General features: G+C 40.8%; 1 protein-coding gene across 1 annotated transcript; it reads right to left on the reverse strand.

The window, feature by feature from the left end:
• Nucleotides 1-10,413: 10,413 nt before the first annotated feature.
• On the reverse strand, nucleotides 10,414-17,569 carry KCNV2 (potassium voltage-gated channel modifier subfamily V member 2). Its single transcript, XM_054652715.2, has 2 exons — nucleotides 15,194-17,569; nucleotides 10,414-11,837 (listed from the first exon to the last, which is right to left on the reverse strand). The coding sequence occupies exons 1-2, from the start codon at nucleotides 16,631-16,633 to the stop codon at nucleotides 11,562-11,564; spliced, it is 1,716 nt and encodes a 571-aa protein (XP_054508690.1). The 5' UTR covers nucleotides 16,634-17,569; the 3' UTR covers nucleotides 10,414-11,561.
• Nucleotides 17,570-19,893: the final 2,324 nt, after the last annotated feature.

Raw genomic sequence — 19,893 nt, forward strand, 5'->3', positions numbered from 1 at the left:
CTTGTCATTGTATTCATTCTGTTGTGCACAATAGAACATTGTCCTCAGAGATGAAAATCTCAAGATTTAAGAGCTAATGGAAACTTCTGAACATGTAATCAGGGCATTCAGTCTTTCCTGATAACTTTCACAAAAATGTTTTAAGTGTTGTTAAAATTTGCACATATGGTGTCACGGTTACCATAGAAACACAGGCATCTGTTCTGGACATACTGTGTTTGGGCAACTGTATTTGTTTTATTCCCCTTCCCTCCTGGTTTCCTTAAAAACAAAACAAACCAGACCAACCAGGAAGACTACTTAAGTCCCACTCCTACCCTGTGATGGAGGCTATCCTCCCTAGGAACTAACAAGAATAGAATGAAAATAGTGTCTGACTTTTTTCAGAGAAGGTCCTGAAGGAACAGCTGACTGTTCCAATGGACCACAGTTTGGTTTCACTCAAGTCTTCTAACTAGACTCTCTTAAGCCCTAATAAACCCAAAGGATTTCGAGGGTTTTTTGCTTTTTTTGTGGTAAGGAGGGAGGGGTGAATTCACTTCCACACGATACCAAATTGGTATCCTATTGGTTTTTCCTGTACCTTATTTTGATTTAGAAAAATGAAGCCAATGTTTTATTTTGTCCATTTAGGAAAAAATCCAAAATGTCCTTCATAAGGCAAAGAACACCTACCCTGCTGGTGCTCAAGGCTGTGCTGATAGACTGATCCAAGCAGAGAACCAGACTGATTAAATCTCCAGCTGTAGGAGTCACTCTTTACTGTTGCTTAGCTTGACAAGATGTGGCTCCATTAGTAATAGGAGATACTTAGGCATTGCTTCTCCTAAGATAACAACTTACCCCAACATGAGGTATACAATACTTCATGTGGTTGGTTGCCATGGTTAAGAAAACTGGTTTAAGTTCCCATGTTTTACATACTTGAAATCAGTCTCCTAAACTACTGCATTTACTGACAGAGGTCATCATGGTCACCACTAGTCCTGCACTCCATTGGGAAGTGCAGTGCTCAGCACACATCACAACCAGATTACCCAGTGTTAGACTCAGACTTGAATGGATGGCATGAGGTAGAGGACTTGTTCTCTAGGGAGCACCTGTATGGCCCTGATGTTAAAGCACACAATCAAATCATCAGATTCATGTAAGCACACATTCTTACATGGCTGTTTGCTATCCAGTTTATCAGCACCTTCTCTAGCTATGACTTAATTTCATTGCTCCCATGTTTGTGCCAGGTTCTAAACATTACGTTTTTGCCCTCAGTAACCTGAAAATTGAGAGGGGGATGTTTTTGCCTTCCCTGCTTTGCTCTATCACTACTAACTGGAGCTACAGAGTTGATCAAGGAATTGGAGCATCTCTCCAATGGGGAAAGGCTGGGGAAACTGGGCCTGCTCAGCCTTGAAATGACTAGAGTGAGGACCTCATCAATGCCTGTAAGTGTCCAAAGGGAGGGTGCCAGGAGGATGGATCCAGGCTCTTGATGCTGAGCAGTGGGACAGGAGGCAAAGGGCAGAAACTGATGCATAGAAGTTCCACCAGAACATGAGGAAGAGGTTTTTTGTCCAGTGGAACAGGTTGCTCAGAGAGGTTGTGGAGTTTCCTTTCACTGGGGATGTTCCAGAACTGGACACAATCCTGTGCTATGTACTGTAGGATGACCTTGCTTGAGCTGGAAGGTTGGACCAAGTGACCCACTGTGGTCGCTTCCAAACTGACTCGTTCTGTGATTCTGTACTTCTGTAATTATTCATCATAAATCTGTTGCATATTTTGTTCAGGTTGGCTTTTTTGGCAGTAACTTAGACTTCCTAATAACAGTTCACTACCATATAAATTTACTGCCTGTTGCTAATTAAAACAATCTGGTTTATTGTCACAAAGGAAAATCGTGTCACACTAGTGAGCTGCAATCTTCAGTAACTGAGAGGATGTGTTTACAAGCAGGAACACTTAATGCCATTGCCAAGCAGGTCTAATTGGGATTAACCTTTAAGTATTTACACCTACTCAAAAACTTAGTTGGAATTAGAGGGGAGCACAGTCAGCAAAGTATTAGTAAATCGACAGATGCAAATAAACAATGTTAGAAACCATTTTCATAACTATAACATTATGTACTGCCAAAAGTAGCCAAAGTAAACTGCAAATTACAGTTGGGTTTATGAATTTATTTGTTTTTATAAATTTGCCTATTTGAGTATCTTATAATTTTTTTGTGAACTAACAAATACTGTCCCCAGTGAGAAGCAAGAGATTATTTATAAGGATGAAACAGTGCATTTCACTGCTTTAAACTATTTAGACTTAATCATACACATCTAGAAAATGTACTTAATTCCAGCCTCTGGTTGGCAAAGCCATTAAGTGTTCCTGCTTGTAAACATGTCCTCTCAGTTACTGAAGATTGGAGCTCATTAGTTTCTGTAACAGGATTTTCTTTTGTGACAATAAAACAGATCGGCTTAATTAGCAGCAGATAATGAATTTAAACTGTAGTGAACTGTTTCTAAAGAAGTCTCAGTTACTGCCAAAAACCCAACCTGAATGAAATATGCAACAGATTTGTGATTGAATAATTAATGGTACAATAAAACAGGGAGAGGAAAAAAAGTCTGGTACAACCCTTCTCAATTTTTTGGGTTATTAAGGGGAACTAATGCTTAGAATCTGGTACAGACATACTTCCAACCAAGAGGATTACAGGGAGCAATGAAAATAAGTCATAGCTAGAGAAGATGCTAATAAACAGAACAGCAAAAAGCTGTATAAGAATGTGTGCTTACATGAATCTGATCTGATGCTTTGATTTTGTACTTTAATTACAGTTGCTTTAGCTGGATATGTACCAGGCAGTTTATTTGCATTTTTGAATCTGCATACATCATTTATTTTAAGTTATGTGCAGTAATTTGCAGTGACTAGCAGTTAGTTTTCCTTACCACAAGCTGAGAAATGCTTCTCTTCATTAAGTTGGCATTGGTTAAGGTTATGCTATAGTTGTCACTGTTTTCCTACCAGAGATACAACACAAATTTTACTGTGAAGGTGTCTTTAATGTCAATTGAAAACAAATTCTAGAATGGCCTAAATGGAAGGAGAGAAAAAGCAGGATATGTGGAATATGAAAGATTGTTTCACTGGCTTAAGCTACATCAAGGAGTGGCATGGTTTTTCCAAGTGAGGAGACTGGTTGGATGCAGTGCCATATCTGTCCCAGTCTGCCATGGGTCTCTGTGGCTGTGTGGAGGCAGAGAAGTAAAATTTTGAAAGTTTCTGAAATAATAGTGTTTTTTTCTTGATTCGTGGCTTTTTAAAAATGTATGCTTTTTGTTTTGTTTCATATGTACTTTTTTGCCTACTTTAGGTTATCCAAAGTGCTCAAATTATTGCCAGCAACTTAATATAGCTTGTAGTAATTTTTTATTGCCAAGAAAACAATGGAAGTGCACAGGCTGTGAGTAATTTTTTTTGCCTGCTACTTGCTCAGAAGAAAGGCTGTGCCAGCAATTATGAGGCATTTGTTTTAAAGCCATTTTCCTGAGGTGAAATGCCTGTCCCTTGTGACCAGCTAACACCTCTCACCTTACTAAGCAGAAGTTGGAGGGTGAACCACCATTGTGAGCACTAGGACAGAAGAGGTGGTAATGATTGTTTTATTTTCTGTTCTCAGAAGACAGAAGACCCATTTCCTTGGTATTGATATAAATTACAGTTAAGAGTGTACTTTCCATTACCTTGGAATGCATGCAGATGGGTGCAGTTGCACCTCAGTAGCTCTTGGTTTAAGGTACAGAAGAATCAGCCTTTGCTGCTGACAACAGGATCTACCAAGAGCACACAGTGTTTCACTTTCCCACTGACTCCACCAACCTATGTTTCTTCAAAAGCAAAAAAAAAGGTACACAATGACTTTGAGTTTGTTTCTGAGTGCAGAACTGAGGGAAAAGGTGGGATCAGCAGAAAATGCAGAGTGATTGACTTAGCTGGAAATACAGGAGGAATGTTTGGAGACATTGCGACCCATAACTGAAACTTGGTCTCTTAGTCCTGTCCATCTCCTGTCTAGTTGGGCTGTAGACTGTCACAATGGACACAAGGCCATGCCCACATATGCACACCACTTGGTACTTATGGAGTTATACTGTGTGCTTTCTTTATTCCTGTGTTATGTCTAAAAAATTAAATTGTAATAATCTGATACTAAAAGTGGTACCTTTTTAATTTCTTACATGTTTAAGACAGATTCATTGCTAGAGTTCTTGCTTTAATCAATATTTCCTTTTGGTTTCTTGGAAGAAATGTGTACTGTCCATTTAACATTTGGCGTTATGAGGTTTAAGATCATTGCTAAAACCCATCCATTTTGCCTCAGTGTGTATCACATTGCTCAGCTGCTGTGTGAAAACACCAAAGTTCATTTACCCTTAACCATATTATTTTTCCATCGGTTTCCTTGTTTTCTGCATGGGGTTTAAAACTCTTGCATTGAGTTGCTTCCTTACATTCACCATTATGTAAATTGCACTCTTTTTTTCTCTTTTAGTAAGTTTTTGTTGTTTAAATACCATTGTATGGTTTTGTGGGTCTTGTTTTAAGACCTGTACTTTTAAGATGTCAAACCTTTTTAAAGATGTGTAAATAGTAAATACCTTGTGTTAACCATCTAATAAAAGAGGAATAGGTATTCCTGGAAATAATTGCTGTTTAAAAAACTCTGATCTATCACAGTGGGTCCTTCACCTTTTCTCTCATCCCTGAAACTCTTAATGTCAGCAGTTCAAGTTTTACTTAACATGATTATTTTCCTGTAAATGTGTACAGAAGGTCTAACCCATTTTACATTGGCATTAAAGCAGCCAGTAGGCTGTTACACGCTGTTCTGCGTGGAGGGATTGAGGAAAGGGAAAGTCACTGATGGCTGGAAAATTGGAAAATTTGTGAGTTAAACTCAGTTATCAGCAGTAATTCCTTGCATATGCCCGACTAAACATCATATACCTTTGTGGTTTTCCTCTTGCAGTAGTCATATTAAAATTTTGTCAAGGGCCATACTGTCTGAAGTGGATTGAACCATCTTGTCATCTGCTGTCATGGAAGATGGTTTTAATTGCTGGATTCGTACATCTTTCAATCAGAATGTGTCTTACAAGTACACTTATGCTTTACACAATGCAAAAATCCTACTGATTTCCACTGTTCTCCCCACAACTGGTTCTGCCTGCCATTCAGCTATCTTGTCAGTCTGCTCTCTAACTAGAGTGTGTCTACATGGATTACATTTTTTATTAGAATGTAAAACTAAAAATAAAATGCATAGAGGAGAGAGCCTACAGGACCTCTGGGTATACAGACATAGACAAGCAGGTCTATAAGCACTGAAGTAAGAAGTCATCAAAAAGTTTTTATCCCTTTGCAAAACAGATACAAATAAGACACTTGTGGGAGAAAAAAGAAAATTGATCCAAAACAGCCAACCATCACCACCACCAACAAAAAAACAACAAAAAGAAAAAAAACCAAACCAGGGTTTGTTATTTTAATGATAGACTAAATTATAAGCATCTCTGAGAAAACCTTTTTGAGGAGAAGAATAATAAGTTATTATTATTAGAATTAGTTCAGTATGTTGTTGTTGTTAAAGTCTCTGCTCCCAGGCTGTGGTGAGATGAAGAACATCAGCTGCCACAACACTTCCATGAAGTCATCTTCACAGCATGGTGATAGCACCAGTGTTCAAGGCAACTGTTCTTACAGTTGAAATTCTTTCAGAGGCTGTTTTACAAATTGATACTACCCATTTTTCTCTGTCGGCATTTTCAATTTTTATGGGTTTTTTTCCACTGTTTATCTAAATGGCTAAAAAGATTTAGAGCCTCTTTTAAATTCTGCATCTTTTTATAGTGGACAGTGAAAAAAAATAGGCAGTATCAATTAAAGATGTGTGGTATATGTCTGAATTACTTATCTTCAAATGAATAAATGAATTAAAAATGGTTGAACTTTTACATTACTGTAAACACTCCACCCTTGGTGACAAGACCTCAGGCTTTGGCAGACTGCCTGAGGAAGATGCAGCACAGCTGGCCACCATGGCAGGTAGCAGGCACCAGATATTGTTAAGGAAAGGGGGAATCTGGCAGCCGGTAACCTCTGAGCGGCAGCAGTGAACAATGTTCCATGCCAGGAGCGGTTCTTCCCACAGGGAGACCCACCCAGCTACTCTGTCCTGCCCTGAAGAGGGCCCGCAGCGCAGCGGAAGGTGCTGTCACACCCTGCCTGCCTGTGATTTCCTGAATTTTCCTGAACGTACTGGTTTTGGGGCTTTTTTGCTTCTTTGTTGTGTCGTCATCGTCGCTCCCGGCCCCTCCCCTCCCCCGCCCCCCCCACCAGACCCTGCCAAAACTGGCGAAGGAAAAAGTGAACGTGGTGGCCTGAAGAACAGTTACTGAGTGGTGGCAAAAGACTGGCTTTAAAGTATGGCACTTGCTTATCTCGTTATTAATGATGTCAAATTATTTTGCTTATAAATCGAGCAAATCCACTTCAGGAATTTGAATGACAGTACAGAGTAATTTTTTAGAGTAGAACTAGAACTGTGAAAAGTTTTATTTATTGATAATCTCTATCTCAGGACTTGTAGAAAGCTTTAATTTTTTTCAGCATATTTCCATTAAATTAACTAAGTACATAAAAAACTTCTACCTCTGACCTTTCCCTATTTTAGTCCTAGATAAAGGACTGGATTACAGTCAAAAGGCATGTAATTTTTATACTACCAAATAAGTTCATAAAAGTTTTGTAATAGCAGATAAGCAAATTTTTGCATGACATAAAACCAGAATGTTCTTAACAGTTAAAGGGTTTTTTAAGTAAGGTGATGACTTTTATTTGTTAGTCTTATTGATAGTAATTATATTTAATCAAAAACCTTGAAGTATTCCTAATTGATATTTTAAAAAATTCACTTAGTTTACTTACAATATTTAAAGACTGAATATTGCTATTTGCCTTTGAAACCTGGGAATACTACCAGATGTCTATTAATCCATGGTGTACTGTAGCTACCCCTTTAAGTGCTATCTTTCTGAGTGAGAAAAGCAAACAGCTCCTGAAATGCTCTGAAAAAGTGATGTTCTTCAAAGACAGGATTTGTGCAGGAGCATATTCTAAGAGGAATTCTTTCCACTATCTCATGTAGGGACATATTCTACATTTCTACTATCCCCACCCATATTTTACAAAAATGTTCTTCTTTCTTTCTTTTATTTTTTTTTTCCTTTTTACTTTTCTGGTTTTTTTCATCCCCCTTTTCCCCCAGTAATTTCCAGGACTAAATTAAGTAGAAGAAACAATTCTTGGTTCTCCTAAAATGAAGCCAGGCCATCCAGATAAACTGACTGTTTCTTTGTCTTACAGAGACACCATGTTTGCCAAGTCTGTAGTGAAATGTAATGATAAAATGTATTTTCCTTCTCCCTCAGGGTCTCATTAATATCTGCAATTAGTTAAAATAGAAGACTCTAACATAGCCATATTTAGAGAGATTTCTAATTTCTCAGTAGTCTGAGAATTCTCCACCCTGTTTCTCCAAACCTTAGTTATGCCAAATTAGCATCTCATAAAAAAAGACTGTCTACTTTATCTTTAGTAGTATTGCCCATCTTGTTGTGTTTAAGCATGTTTTCCCTTGATGTGTTATTTCAAAACCTTTTGATTGCCAAAGCCCTATGGAATGCAAGTAACCAAGACAATAATGACTTTCCTGTGTTGTTTTTGGATGTCATCATATGTTTGAGTAATTTAGGGATAGTGATGCCACTGAAAGTAGAACAATAAATGTGGTACAATAAATTAACTGAGTCTTCTGTGGGAAACATTGTGTCAAAAAGAAAAGGAAAGGCAAAAATGCTTAATCCTCTTTCAAAACCAGCTAATACAGGTTTGCACAACCTTCTGCAGGTTCTTGAAAGTCTGCTGGCTGGAGGTCCCCTTTGCATGGTAGGAACAGGAGAGAATTTGTGGAAGGATCTTGCTAGTTCCCATCTACACGGGAGGTGTAACAAGTGGTGGCACTGACAGAGCCCTGAGCAATCTGGCACTGTCTGGCTCCTATAATGGTACCTCAAATTTAGGCATAATCTTTCCTAATGAAATACACAGACTAATGCTTGTCACCCCTAAAATAAGAATAGTTAAGCCAAAGGCAGAAAACTGCATAAAATAATCCAGAGGAAAAAAATGACAAATCTTTAGGAAAAAAGCACAAACTTCTAATTTTCTGGAAAGTGCTTTACTCCACTAAGCTCCAATTCACCTCCTCACTGCAGCAGACCAGAGGTGACAGTTACTGCAAAACAAATTGCAGCAACTTTCTGTAGTCTTATGCTTAGTGTTTCACTGCCAGAGGGGTGTCCTCTGGGCTGCACGCTTCTAATACGTACCTTGTGCCAACTCTAGTGCTAGTGAGAGCTCTCGGCACTGAGCTTGGTCGTGAGCCAAGTGAGAATCCATCCCCAATCCCCCAAAGAGTCACATTTGTGTGCTGAGTCAGTGCACAGAGTAGTTGGGGTAGTACCAAATCTGCCATCTGTGAGATGATGGGGCTAGATGACAGATGAGGGGGCAAAGTGCATTGAGAAAAAAGAGAGTGGAGCAGCTGCTAGGTGAGCTGGGCTGCCCAAAGTGTGATGGCCTTAGTGCTCAGGGAACCCAAATGGCACCTGGTGGTACTGGTCACAATGTCTTGTGCTTCTGAAGGGACAGAAATCACTCTCCTCTGTGTCTGGCTGTGGTTTTGGCCCATAGCCATTAGGCTGTGAGGCGCTCTTAAGTTTTACCTTCATGTGTCTGTTTTACCTTCATGTGTGGAGACTCTGGGTTCCTTCCAAACTAAAGATTGCTTGGGCCAGAGGAGGCTGGGTGTTTGGGAAGGCTTTGCTGCTTGGTCAGGGTACTTTCATAGCGCTTTCTTGCAGCAGGGCCTGTGATACACTCCTTTCCACCCAGATAAGTGCTGGAAGCATCAAGCTCTATAGTCTTCTTTTACTGTCACCTTGTGGGCCCTTATTTACCTGGTGCAAAGTGGAACAGATTCAACTGGAGGGGTGCAAGAGACCCTCTTCAAGCTGCATTTGAGCAGTTAGAGCAGTACTGATTTGTGCATTGAAATCTTATTGAAAAGATAAAGCTTTTGCCAAGGACATTCAATTCTGATTCTTGATTAAGAGACAAGACTCTTTTTTCTTCTGCTTGAGTTTGGTGTGGAAAATCTATTTCATTACATGTCTTCAAAAATATCTAGTTGAATAGGTCCTCCACGTGAGGCAAATGGGATGGAAAACGAGACTAGTGATCTTTGTCAAGTCTGAGGCTGTGACAAAGTCCAGTCTCAGCAGAGTTAGTCCTCAGGCTCCAGATTTCTGCAGGTGGCAAGAAGCTACTGAGCCTGGCATGCAAGGCTGAGCATCTCCATTCTATCTGCATGGTCATGCAAGTATGAATTCCTTCCGCAAAGAAACTGATTTTTCAGTATCCTATATTTTGGAAAATTCAGTAATCACCAGGTTTAAAATACTTTTAATGGGTCTAAATCAATTTGCATGTTGAAAATAAAGCATACTTGTGTTTTTGCATGCTTGTAACTTGCTACTTCACTGAACTGCAGTAAGAGGTTTCCTGTGGTTCCTGGAAGCTTCTTGTACTGTTGTTGCTGTGCAGAAGGGCTATGCAAATTCCCTAGAGCCAAAGCAAAGCAGCTATTCTTCTCAGTGAGTGCCAGGATTGTGCCTGCTGCATTGTGTGCAGTCCAGAACAGCAAACATCTATCACATTGAAGTCCCAGGGCTCAGCTATGCCTTAAAGACATGGTTTAGCTTTTAACAGAGCTGATCAGCACACAGTGTTCTGACTGTCATTCCTAAAGAACAAAATGACAGATGGGGTTATGATACATTCGTCTGGAGGTAGAGAATGAGAAGAGCAAGTTGGTTACTAATTACCTTCCCACCACTGAAAGGAGAAATGTCCCCATGCTTGACACAACTCGCATGGACGTGTCAAAATTAATGAACATTTTCACCCTCAGCTGTCCCAGAGTGAGCTTCACACCATTGTGTCCCATGCGGCCCTGAGATCTTAAGGCAGCCATTTGCATTCATCAAGGCAGCACAGACACAACGTGAGAGTTCAAGAGTTTTGAAATGCATCTCTGTCATCAAGATGCTTTGCAGGAGTGCTGCTGACTAACAGCCATGGGTCATATCAGTGCACTGTTACTGTTGGTCCTTTTCATTACACATTTTTTCTTTCAGATCTGTTATTCAGATTACTGTTTTTAAATTGGTATGACTGCTCTTATGTAAAAAATTATTCCTGATAGTCTCAGAAGTAATACATAAACTGCAATTCCATCTAATTATTGTTGATTTTATTTGTTATTTAAATTTTGGGATGAGTTTAGACACATGAGAAATCCCATCCAGCTGTGCAAAAAGACACAGTAATCTTAGGATATAAGGTACTCCTGGGGGTGAGCTAAGGTTGTCAGGATTGTGTCCTTAATGGCTGTATGTGCCAGACAAATTATCTTGATTTTAAATCATGTTTAAAATTGGTTACAGTGAAGTGCTGATAAAATCCTTTGTATGAATAGTCTTTGAGAGTTGCTACCCATGTATTTCCTTTGATTACTTTAAAATTACTGCTTTAATACTTATGTTCCTTGACAGGTCTATTATTCTAACAATCCAATAAGTAGATACATTAAATATTGCAAACTAAATTATCACTTAATGTTATACCTAAAAAGGATTGGATTTGGAAATATTTTCAGATTTGATCATTGAGATTTATCAACTCAGACTCCAGAATTCTTCACTAGTTCTTGTCATACTGAAAGATGATTATAGAGGTGGGGTGGTGGGAAATGCTAAAACCAGTGCATTGCTTGACTAGGCATGAAAATAGGAGGGCTCATTTGCAGGACTGCATTTGAAAAATAAAATTAGAACAATGAAGCATAGCTATTTGTCAATGGAAACAGAGGCTGGCATTTTAGGCATTATAGCTGCTGCTAATATTTAGGTAAGTGCTCTAGGCCATTTTCCTCTAATTGAAGGCTGATGTAAAACCAATTTAAGTGATGCAGTCAGTATATTGGGTATTCTATTAGTTTAATTTTTGACACTGCCATGACAGAAGTAAGGTGGCTGATCCTTAATGACAACAATTTGTTTTCTCTTTGTACAATTATAGTGGGTCTTTATTGTCAATCTAATCAGTAGCAGGGGGTTAGACCCTAATGTGAGACTTATTCAGAGTGTTTAATTGGAAGGAATTCATTTCAGAGAGTTGATGAGCATTCAAGTGCTGCTCACAGGCTATCAGAGTTTAAAAATTCTGTTGTTTTAATCTGAGCCTTTTTAATTTTGAAAACAACCCCCTTCAAAACAGATTTCACCATCTACTTTCGTTACTTTTGGCCCTTTTCATTTATCTTTTGGCTAATTTGTTTTTCCTCTTTCTCCTCCCAATACCCAAAGAAGCACAAACTATCATTGCTGTGACAGAGGGTGGGGTGCACCTTCTCCACAGCACTCAGATATTTTCCTCATGGCTCTCCGTGTGAAGTCGACCTTCCCTCTTTCTTTCTTGAGAGCTGTGTACTCGTAGGCCTTCAGCTTGCTGTAATAGTCTGAGAACTTATTGTAGAGGATGGAGATGGGCATGCCATTCAGGATTATTCCAAAAGCAATGCAGAGGAAAGCAAACAGGCGTCCAAGGTGCGTTTCTGGACACATATCTCCATATCCCACTGTAGAGATGCTGACCTACAGGCAAACCAACACACAGCTTATTAGCTGAGCAAAGTACATAGACAGATATGTTCACTGACCAGGGACAAGGTCAACTCTTTTTTAATTTGCATTGTAAGTCTAAAATATTCTGTGCTGCTTTTTTTTTTTTTTGTGTGTGTGTGTGTGTGTGTGCCTGTGTGTGTGTATGTGTCTACCAGTTTTCTTATGCAAAATATTCCTAATTTAAAAAACAACAAACCCTCTCATGGAGTAAAGAAAGACAATGGTTTGACACTATTCAGGAGGATTTTTAGATTTTTACCCTGCAGAGGGAATTCCCAGACAAATTCCATTCCAGAAGGTGAGTTTGTTTGGCTGTAGGGAGAGGATAGATGTGGCTCCCCAGCCATGCAAATCCACTGATAGCTGCAACCGTGCTCCCTCATCATGTCACTTGGAACAGATGTCCTGTTTCTAAATCCACTGTGCTGATAAAACCCGGTATTTGGGACTTATTCTCTGGTTTGTATTTTGAGTTTTACCTTTGTTTTTCATATGTATTTTAGGAACTAGTGAAAAACACATAAAACCCTTCAATTAATTATGAAATGAATTTTCCTATTTGCCTTATAGGAAGAAATTATCCAGGACTTCAGAGTTACTAGATAAAACCCCCTTTAATGATTACATACCTATAAGGAACTGTAGCCTGGAAGGTTTTGCTTGCAGTGTATGGTTGCAATATGTATAGTTATAGTGTTAAATAAGTACACAGGTGTGTAATTTTTGCTGAATTTCCTTTTGAAGAAGGATTTAGGGGTTGTTAAAAATGTTTCAGCTTTGGTTGTTGAATTTGTTTTGGGGTATTTTTTTGAGAGTGATGGTGTTTAGTGTATTTATTTTATATGATTCTGAACACTTTGCCAGCTCACTGTCTACATAACTTTACATTTTTCTTCTCAGCCAATATAATTTTCTCTTTCTAGCCTATAGATATATGAGGGGACTGTTTTATGGGTCCAGTGCTACACCAAGTACTGAAATATTTCCATTGTAAAATTCAGATTAAAATTAATGGATGTTTGATTATGGAGATGCTGCTACATTTGAAAAATCTACTCTCAAACAGTCAACATAAGATAACTCCTAATTTATTTACTGCACACATTTTGATGTTTTATATTTTTTACACTGAGTAAATATAACTTACTTTTTTCCTGGCAGGTAAAACTTGCATGTTGCTGTCACCTGTCACTTTCTAGTCTGTGCAAGGGATCTTTTTCAGCCAGTGAATTTTATTTAATTTTTTTTCACAGTGTCTCAACACACTGTATGTATCTGCTAAACAGTAACCTAAAATTCTGGCAAAAATAAGCCACAGACAGTAGGACTGTAACGCCCTTGTGGCTTTAACACTAAAATAAGTCTTCAGAAGGTCACTGTGTAGAGTATTTCATCTTCTAAAATGGTAACTAGAATGATATTTTAAATGAAGAAAACATTAGAGTTCATGAGACAGCACTGGGTAAGCACATTTTTAGGATGCACCTGGTGCTTCCTGTGGAATAAAAGGGATTAGTGATTTGGTTTAATGGAAATTAAGTCACTGGATTTGAATGATAATACAGGATAAATATCTCCAAAAATAAACACTGAGATGAAGGCAAGATGTTTATCTCTACCAGCCAGGACAAAAACGTTATCCTGTGATAAGGTTCTGTACCATTGGCATAGTCTTATACATTGCCTGTAACAGTTTAGGAGGGATGTTTCTTCTCCTGCATGTGTGAGTTGGTGAATGCTGTTGGATTTTTATAAAAGTCGAATGATCTAGATATATTAATTTACAGTCCTAAAGAACAATTAGGCTATAAAAAGTGTTTTATGCTTTGGAATTGCAATGTGCATGATACAGCTCCTGTTTTGAAGGCACTTGCTTAGCTAAATAGGCCTTTTTCACCTAGCCATATAAGTTTATCAGGAATATCTAAATTATTACGGTATCACCACTTTGCAAAAATGAGCCCTAAAGATTTTGCATATAACCTGCATGTTCAGAAGACAGAGTATTTTAGCAATGTATGAAGCACAAGTGTTTTCCTAGCCTTTGTATATCACTTACAGATGATCTATGAAGGTCAGATTACAAGACCTTCTTTCCTTTATTCACTGATTTTTCCATCCTTACATGGCCCATGGAAGGATGGAAAAATCAGTGAATAAAGGATATTCAGCACAGTTACACATACACATGTGCACATATAAATGTGTGCATCTATGCTTGTCTGTAAGGCTTTTTTTCTGCCATGTGCTGAATCACTGCAAATGTGTGGTAAACCACCACATCTCATCGTCCATGGCTGAACCAGAAGCGCAGACCTTGGGCTCCAGGATGGCTGAACAGGGGAAGTGACCTTGAATGGGTTGGGATTACTGTCTGGTGGGCCTCATATGCATCTTGGGGCATCCAGTATCAGTGCTGATCAACCAGCATGAGATGTTCTAACTCCTATCCAGTCTATTTGCATGAGCTTCTTTCTCCAGGGAAGTGACTGGGACAGAGCCAGACCCATAGCCATGCCCAGGAGTCAGAAGTGCTCCTGGGGCCCCATACAAAAATAGACTGTGCAGGCTGGCATCAGCTGCTGCAAAACAAAATATATGTGACAATGGTCTAGGACAAGCCTTAAGGTTATGGATGGCCAAGATGTGGGTCCTGTGCCTTCCCTCAGCATTGACAATGTCTAGCTACCCACTAGTTTCAGCTAGGGTGCCATAAATACAGACATCTTCTGCAGCACAGCAGAACACAATCTCTTGTGTAAAACAACTGTTGGTCCTAGTGGATTTTTAACAGCCAGAGTTCTGGGACAGCTTTCACTTTTAAAGTGTGAGTGATCTGACTGTAGTTAATAAACTGTGTCTCATCATCTTGCAGTTTTATGGGTTGCAGAAGACCTACACATAGAATAAGAACAAAAATCCTGTAACTAGATAGCCAAATGCATGCATTTTTTTCCCTATTGTTTTGGCAACACTGACAATGGCACTAAATTGGGAAGCGCTTTTTTTTTTTCCTGTCTTTGACAATTTCTTCTTTAAAAGTGAAAATACTGTCTGCATTTGGAGATATGGGAATTTTAAGACTGCCTGCCTGATTAAGTCTTGATTTAAGCTTACAGAGAGGTGAATGAGTGCGTGTGTGTGTGTGTATTTGCGCACGCAGGCATGCATATGTCCTGTAAGCTCAGAATTCAGAGCAGATGTTCACTGATCTGAGCCTGTTGTTTTCAAGACTGTCAGCAACTCCAGCTGGGAGGAGAGGGGAAGAGGAGGGGAAGGAAGGGAGGGTCTCTGTCTACCCAGCAAGGTAAGATGTGTTTACTTACGGCAGCCCACCACCAAGCATGGGGAATGCTGGTGAAGTTGGTACTGGAGACATCGTGCTCCACTGTGTAGACCATGGCAGAGAAGGCAAAGATGCCCATAGCAATGAAGAGCAAAAGGCAGCCCACCTGCTGGTAGCACTGGCGCAAGGTAAAGCCAAAGGCACGCAGCCCTGTGGAGTGGCGGGCCAGCTTGAGGATGCGGAAGATGCGCATGAGGCGCATGATGCGAAGCACTTGTCCTACCTTGCTCACCCGTCCCACCTTCTCGATATCATGCTCGTGTTGGGAGCCCCGACCCCGGGGCTGGTCATCGTCAGTAAAGCATTCAAGCAGCAGCTGCAGATAGAGGGGCAGGATGGCAATGAGGTCTACTGCATTGAGGGCACTGCTGGCAAAGCGGCGCAGGTCTGGGGTAGAGACCAAGCGCAGCAGGTACTCCAATGTGAAGAATGCAATGCACAAGGTCTCCACATGCTCCAAGACAGGCCGGCTATCCCCACTCTTCCAGTCTACCTGCTGCATCTCCTCTACTGTGTTGAGTGCCAGGGCCACCACAGAGATGAGCACGAAGAAGCTGGAGGCCACTGCCATCACTTTGGCGGTGACAGAGGAGAAGGGCTTCTCCATGAGGTTCCAGAGGCGCCAGCGCTGCGGCCCATAGTAGCGCATGTGGTGGAAGAGCTGCTCATTCTCCTCAGCCTCTGCCTGGGAGCGCAGCTCCCGCTGCACCTTCAGCTGCTCGCTCAGCTCGTCCCGGCGCTCCTCGAAGCAGATGCGGCAGCAGCGGGGAGTGTATTTGAGACGCACGCCCCAGTAGCTCAGCTCCTCCAGGAAGCTGCGGGGGCACAGCTCGTCCCTTACCCGCAGCACCCCCGAGGCATAGAAATTGTACACCAGCTGGAAGACAGCTGGGTCCCGGTCAAAGAAGTACTCATCAACCTGGGCAGCGTAGTCATCGCACAGGCCCAGCTGGCAGCGGCGGTCAGTGGAGGTAGCCAGGCGGCCCAGGCGGGTCTTGGGGTAGATGGCCACTGCCTGGTAGGTGAGGCGGTAACTTTGGCCGCCAACATTGATGTTCAGCACGGATGGAGTAGATGATGTGGCCGGGGATCTCGAGGAAAGAGCAGGGGAACAAGGAATAAACGATGAGGCCTTGCTTTCGCCCTTAAATGCATCGTCATGTTGCCAATTTTCTTCTTCTTTCTCTTCATCTTCCTCATCTTCATCATCCACATAATAGTTGTAATTCCCCTCAGGTCCTAGTTGCAGTAGGGGCTGGGTGTTCAAGGCAGTGGTGGCAGAGGTACCACTCTGCTTGTCTACATGAACGACTTCCTTTTCCTTCCCCTTGCTGGGCTGCGGAAGGATGTTTGGTGCTTCCATCTCTCTGCCTTTATGTTTTAGGAAAAGAAACTCTTGCTGACTGTTAAACTGCAACATAATATTATTCCTTACTCTTTTCCCCTCTTTGCATTCACCTGATCAAGCGGTTAACACCAGTCCTTTTCAACTCTGCAAAAGCTGGCAACCTGGTTTTCTCCCCTCTTTATCTCAGAAGTATTATGCACAGCAGCGGCTATGCATATTTCTCCCTGCCAGCCACCACTCCAGTTGTTGTGAAAGCTCTGTGTGGGATATAGACACATGAAGACTGCTGTTGACCGTTTTAATCTTGCTGACAGCAAAGATCTGAGTGCTTAGAGGAGGGGATTTAAGGGCTATTATCCTGTTCGAGCCTCGTTTCCCTTAGGCTGTGACGTGAATGATTATGGATCCATAAATCTATGAAAAATCAGTAGGGGGGAAATCCCGTAAAGTTTTATTGCTAATAAAACCCACACATTTTTCCTATTTCAAATATATATGGATTAAAAGTAATCTGAAATAAAAATGTATGAGGGGCAGAGAGAAAGAGAGCAGTACAGATTTCTTTCATCCTCATGGGCATAGCATGGCTTGGCTTTCTTTAATGAAAATAATGCATAATTGATATGCAGATAAAGGGCAGGAAGTCACTGGTGTATCTCTTAAAATGTTTTCAAAAAGTGAGCAAATAAAAGTAATTTCATTTTATTCACAGTTAGAATACCTCCATTTGGTTAGGAGCCAAGGAATATTTCAGTCTGTGCCTGAAGGTTTGAATGTACTCTGGGAGTGCAGGTCTAATGTTCTGCTGGGTTCAGTGGAAGCAAAGGGCAGAGGTGTGAAGGAGTTTCCAGCTTCAAACTCTTCATAAGCTGCTGAGAAACAGCATAAAGCCACTCTGGTTTCTCTTGCAGATGGTGTTAGTGTCGTATAAAGCTGCAGTGAGTAACTAGCAGGACAGGAGAGATGCTTTCCCTGTGTTTGGATGGAGGTTTCATCTTCAGCTCTGTTGGAGCTGGCATCAGCAATTCCTGTAACAATGAGCATCCCAAAAACCAGGTTACTTCCCCTTGTCACTGGGAGCACTTCAGCTAAGCTGGAGCTCCTGAAAAGCAGGGGATGCACACAACAAAGTACTGGTTCCTTGTGTGTTCTCTTAGCACCTCAGTTATAACTCCTAAGCAGTAGCTCATTATTCCACCTGTATCCAGGCTGGTGCAGGAAGGGACAAGGCACTGGAAAACTACTAATTTTGGCAACACCCTTGCACCCTAGCAGGTTGGGAAGGCCTCCCATGTGCAATTCTGTATTCTGCCTTCCCCTTGCAGCTCCCTTTCACATAGGCTGCGGGACAGTGTATCCCAGAGCACTGCAGCAGTGCTTTCCCTTTGTAGTCCTCAAGCTCCCATTCTTCTGCACTGGTCTCAGGTTCTTGCTCCTGCAGACCCCAATACTGTTATTTTGGTAGTGTCCTATGTGAAACAACTGCTGCTGCTATGAGAATGTCTCCTTCTTTTTTCCTGTTTCCTTACCTCCAGTTATAGCTTTTCTATTTATATTTACTAGTTCTTGACAAAATGGAAGATGCCATAGCTGAGCATTTTGCAATACTTTTGTTCTCAGTCTGTGTTCTACTGAGTGGATCACATGAAACTCTTCAAGGTTTCTTTGAGTCACACTGTTTAAAGCCTGAATTATTTGTAATTCATATTTAACTCTGCATGAGAGTGAATTTGTCTCCCCTGCCTGTTCTCTTTCTTGATGCAAGAGAGGCAAGCCCCCTATTAATAGGGATTGTCAGTACCTCTTTAGAGATACCAGCCTGCTTTGCAGTTTGCTTTGAGCATTAAACCATGCCATGGTGAGTCCTTTGTATAGCAACTTTAATGCAAATATTGCCAAGTTTCAAGGCTGTTTCTTTCTCCTAAGCAAAGTGATTCAGACATAAGAAAAAGGCAATTCATGATGCCATCATTTTAGTGCCAAAAATGCTGGAATTTTTCTTAATCAAGATCCACGGTAGACTATAACCATATTCGTCATGCCAGTCTCTGCTGTAACATTTAATTTTGCTTTTTGTCAGCCTCCCTGGCCTCATTTCTAAGTATCCAGTAACATTTATTGCTCACTATTCAAGAGATAATTTCTTATGTCATACTGCAGCAGCAGGACCTTCTACAGGGTGAACTTCATGACTGTCAGGTACCAGCTCCTCATGCACATGGACTCAGATCTTGGACATCATTACTAGGAAAAGCAAGGAAGATCACTAGCTTCGGTCTGCTCAGACTAATCTCTTTGACCTAAATATTCTTGGGAACAGAGTTCTGGGGCACCTGCTGCACTCTGCTCAAACATGTCTCTAGCTGGCAAAATAGCTAAAATAAAATTATTTCATATATGTTCTTTATTTTCAGGTGGGAGTTGGTTCTGAGGTGCTAGATTCTCAGTCTAGACACATAAGAAAATGAGGTGACTAGAAAGAACCCACTTTTCCCCCTTATCTACCTTATTTAGTGTGCTGCTTTTCTTCATAAATGCCATTAGTAGCAATTGCTCATCTTCTTGTACGGGGAAGATGAGAGTATGGGCTGTTTAAAGAAGTAGTTAGTAAAGTCTCTTGGCACTCTTTTTTTTTTTAAAGTTATCTGAGTGATATGCTTGTCTCTTTTCAAGAACTCTCTTTTAACAGTGGAGGAGCAGTAAAACACAACATGTTGGAAGCCAAACCAATGGGGCAGAAGGTTGGCTAGGCTGAGCAGTGAACTTATATGGAGAAGGAAAGCATATGAACCTTGGAAACAAGGTGACATGGGGAGGATGACAGAGATGCTGCTTGTCTCTGTGGAGAGAAAATTTGTGTGACCAAAACTCGGATAGAATTCAAGCTGTGCAGGACAAGCTGTGAAGGAAAGCAAAAGGGGCTTTTTTGATTTTTATATGTTAGCAGCAAAAAAAGGATCAGAGATAACATTGGTCCATTGCTTGATGAGGTCCAAAAAAAATTGCAGACACAGTAGAGAATGATCCACCTTCACCATCTGTCTTCAAGACCAATGATGGGCTGGAGTCCTCAGAGCCCATTGTTGGAAGACTGTCAATTGGGGAATGATAAATTCCCAGGAAATCCTGAAATTGTTTGAGACTTGCTGTTTCAGTTGGATGCATACAGGTGTATGGGGCTGGAGAGGATTCTTTCCATGGAAGAACTGGCTGATGCACTTGGCAGGACCTCTCTCCATTATATTGAATTTGTCTTGTGAGTCTGGAGATGTCCCAGTCAGCTGGAATCTGGAAATTTGTCCCCATTTTCAAAAAGCATAAAAAGAATACTC

The sequence above is a fragment of the Agelaius phoeniceus genome, chromosome Z (genome assembly GCF_051311805.1).
Source record: "Agelaius phoeniceus isolate bAgePho1 chromosome Z, bAgePho1.hap1, whole genome shotgun sequence".
Lineage (NCBI taxonomy): Eukaryota > Metazoa > Chordata > Aves > Passeriformes > Icteridae > Agelaius > Agelaius phoeniceus.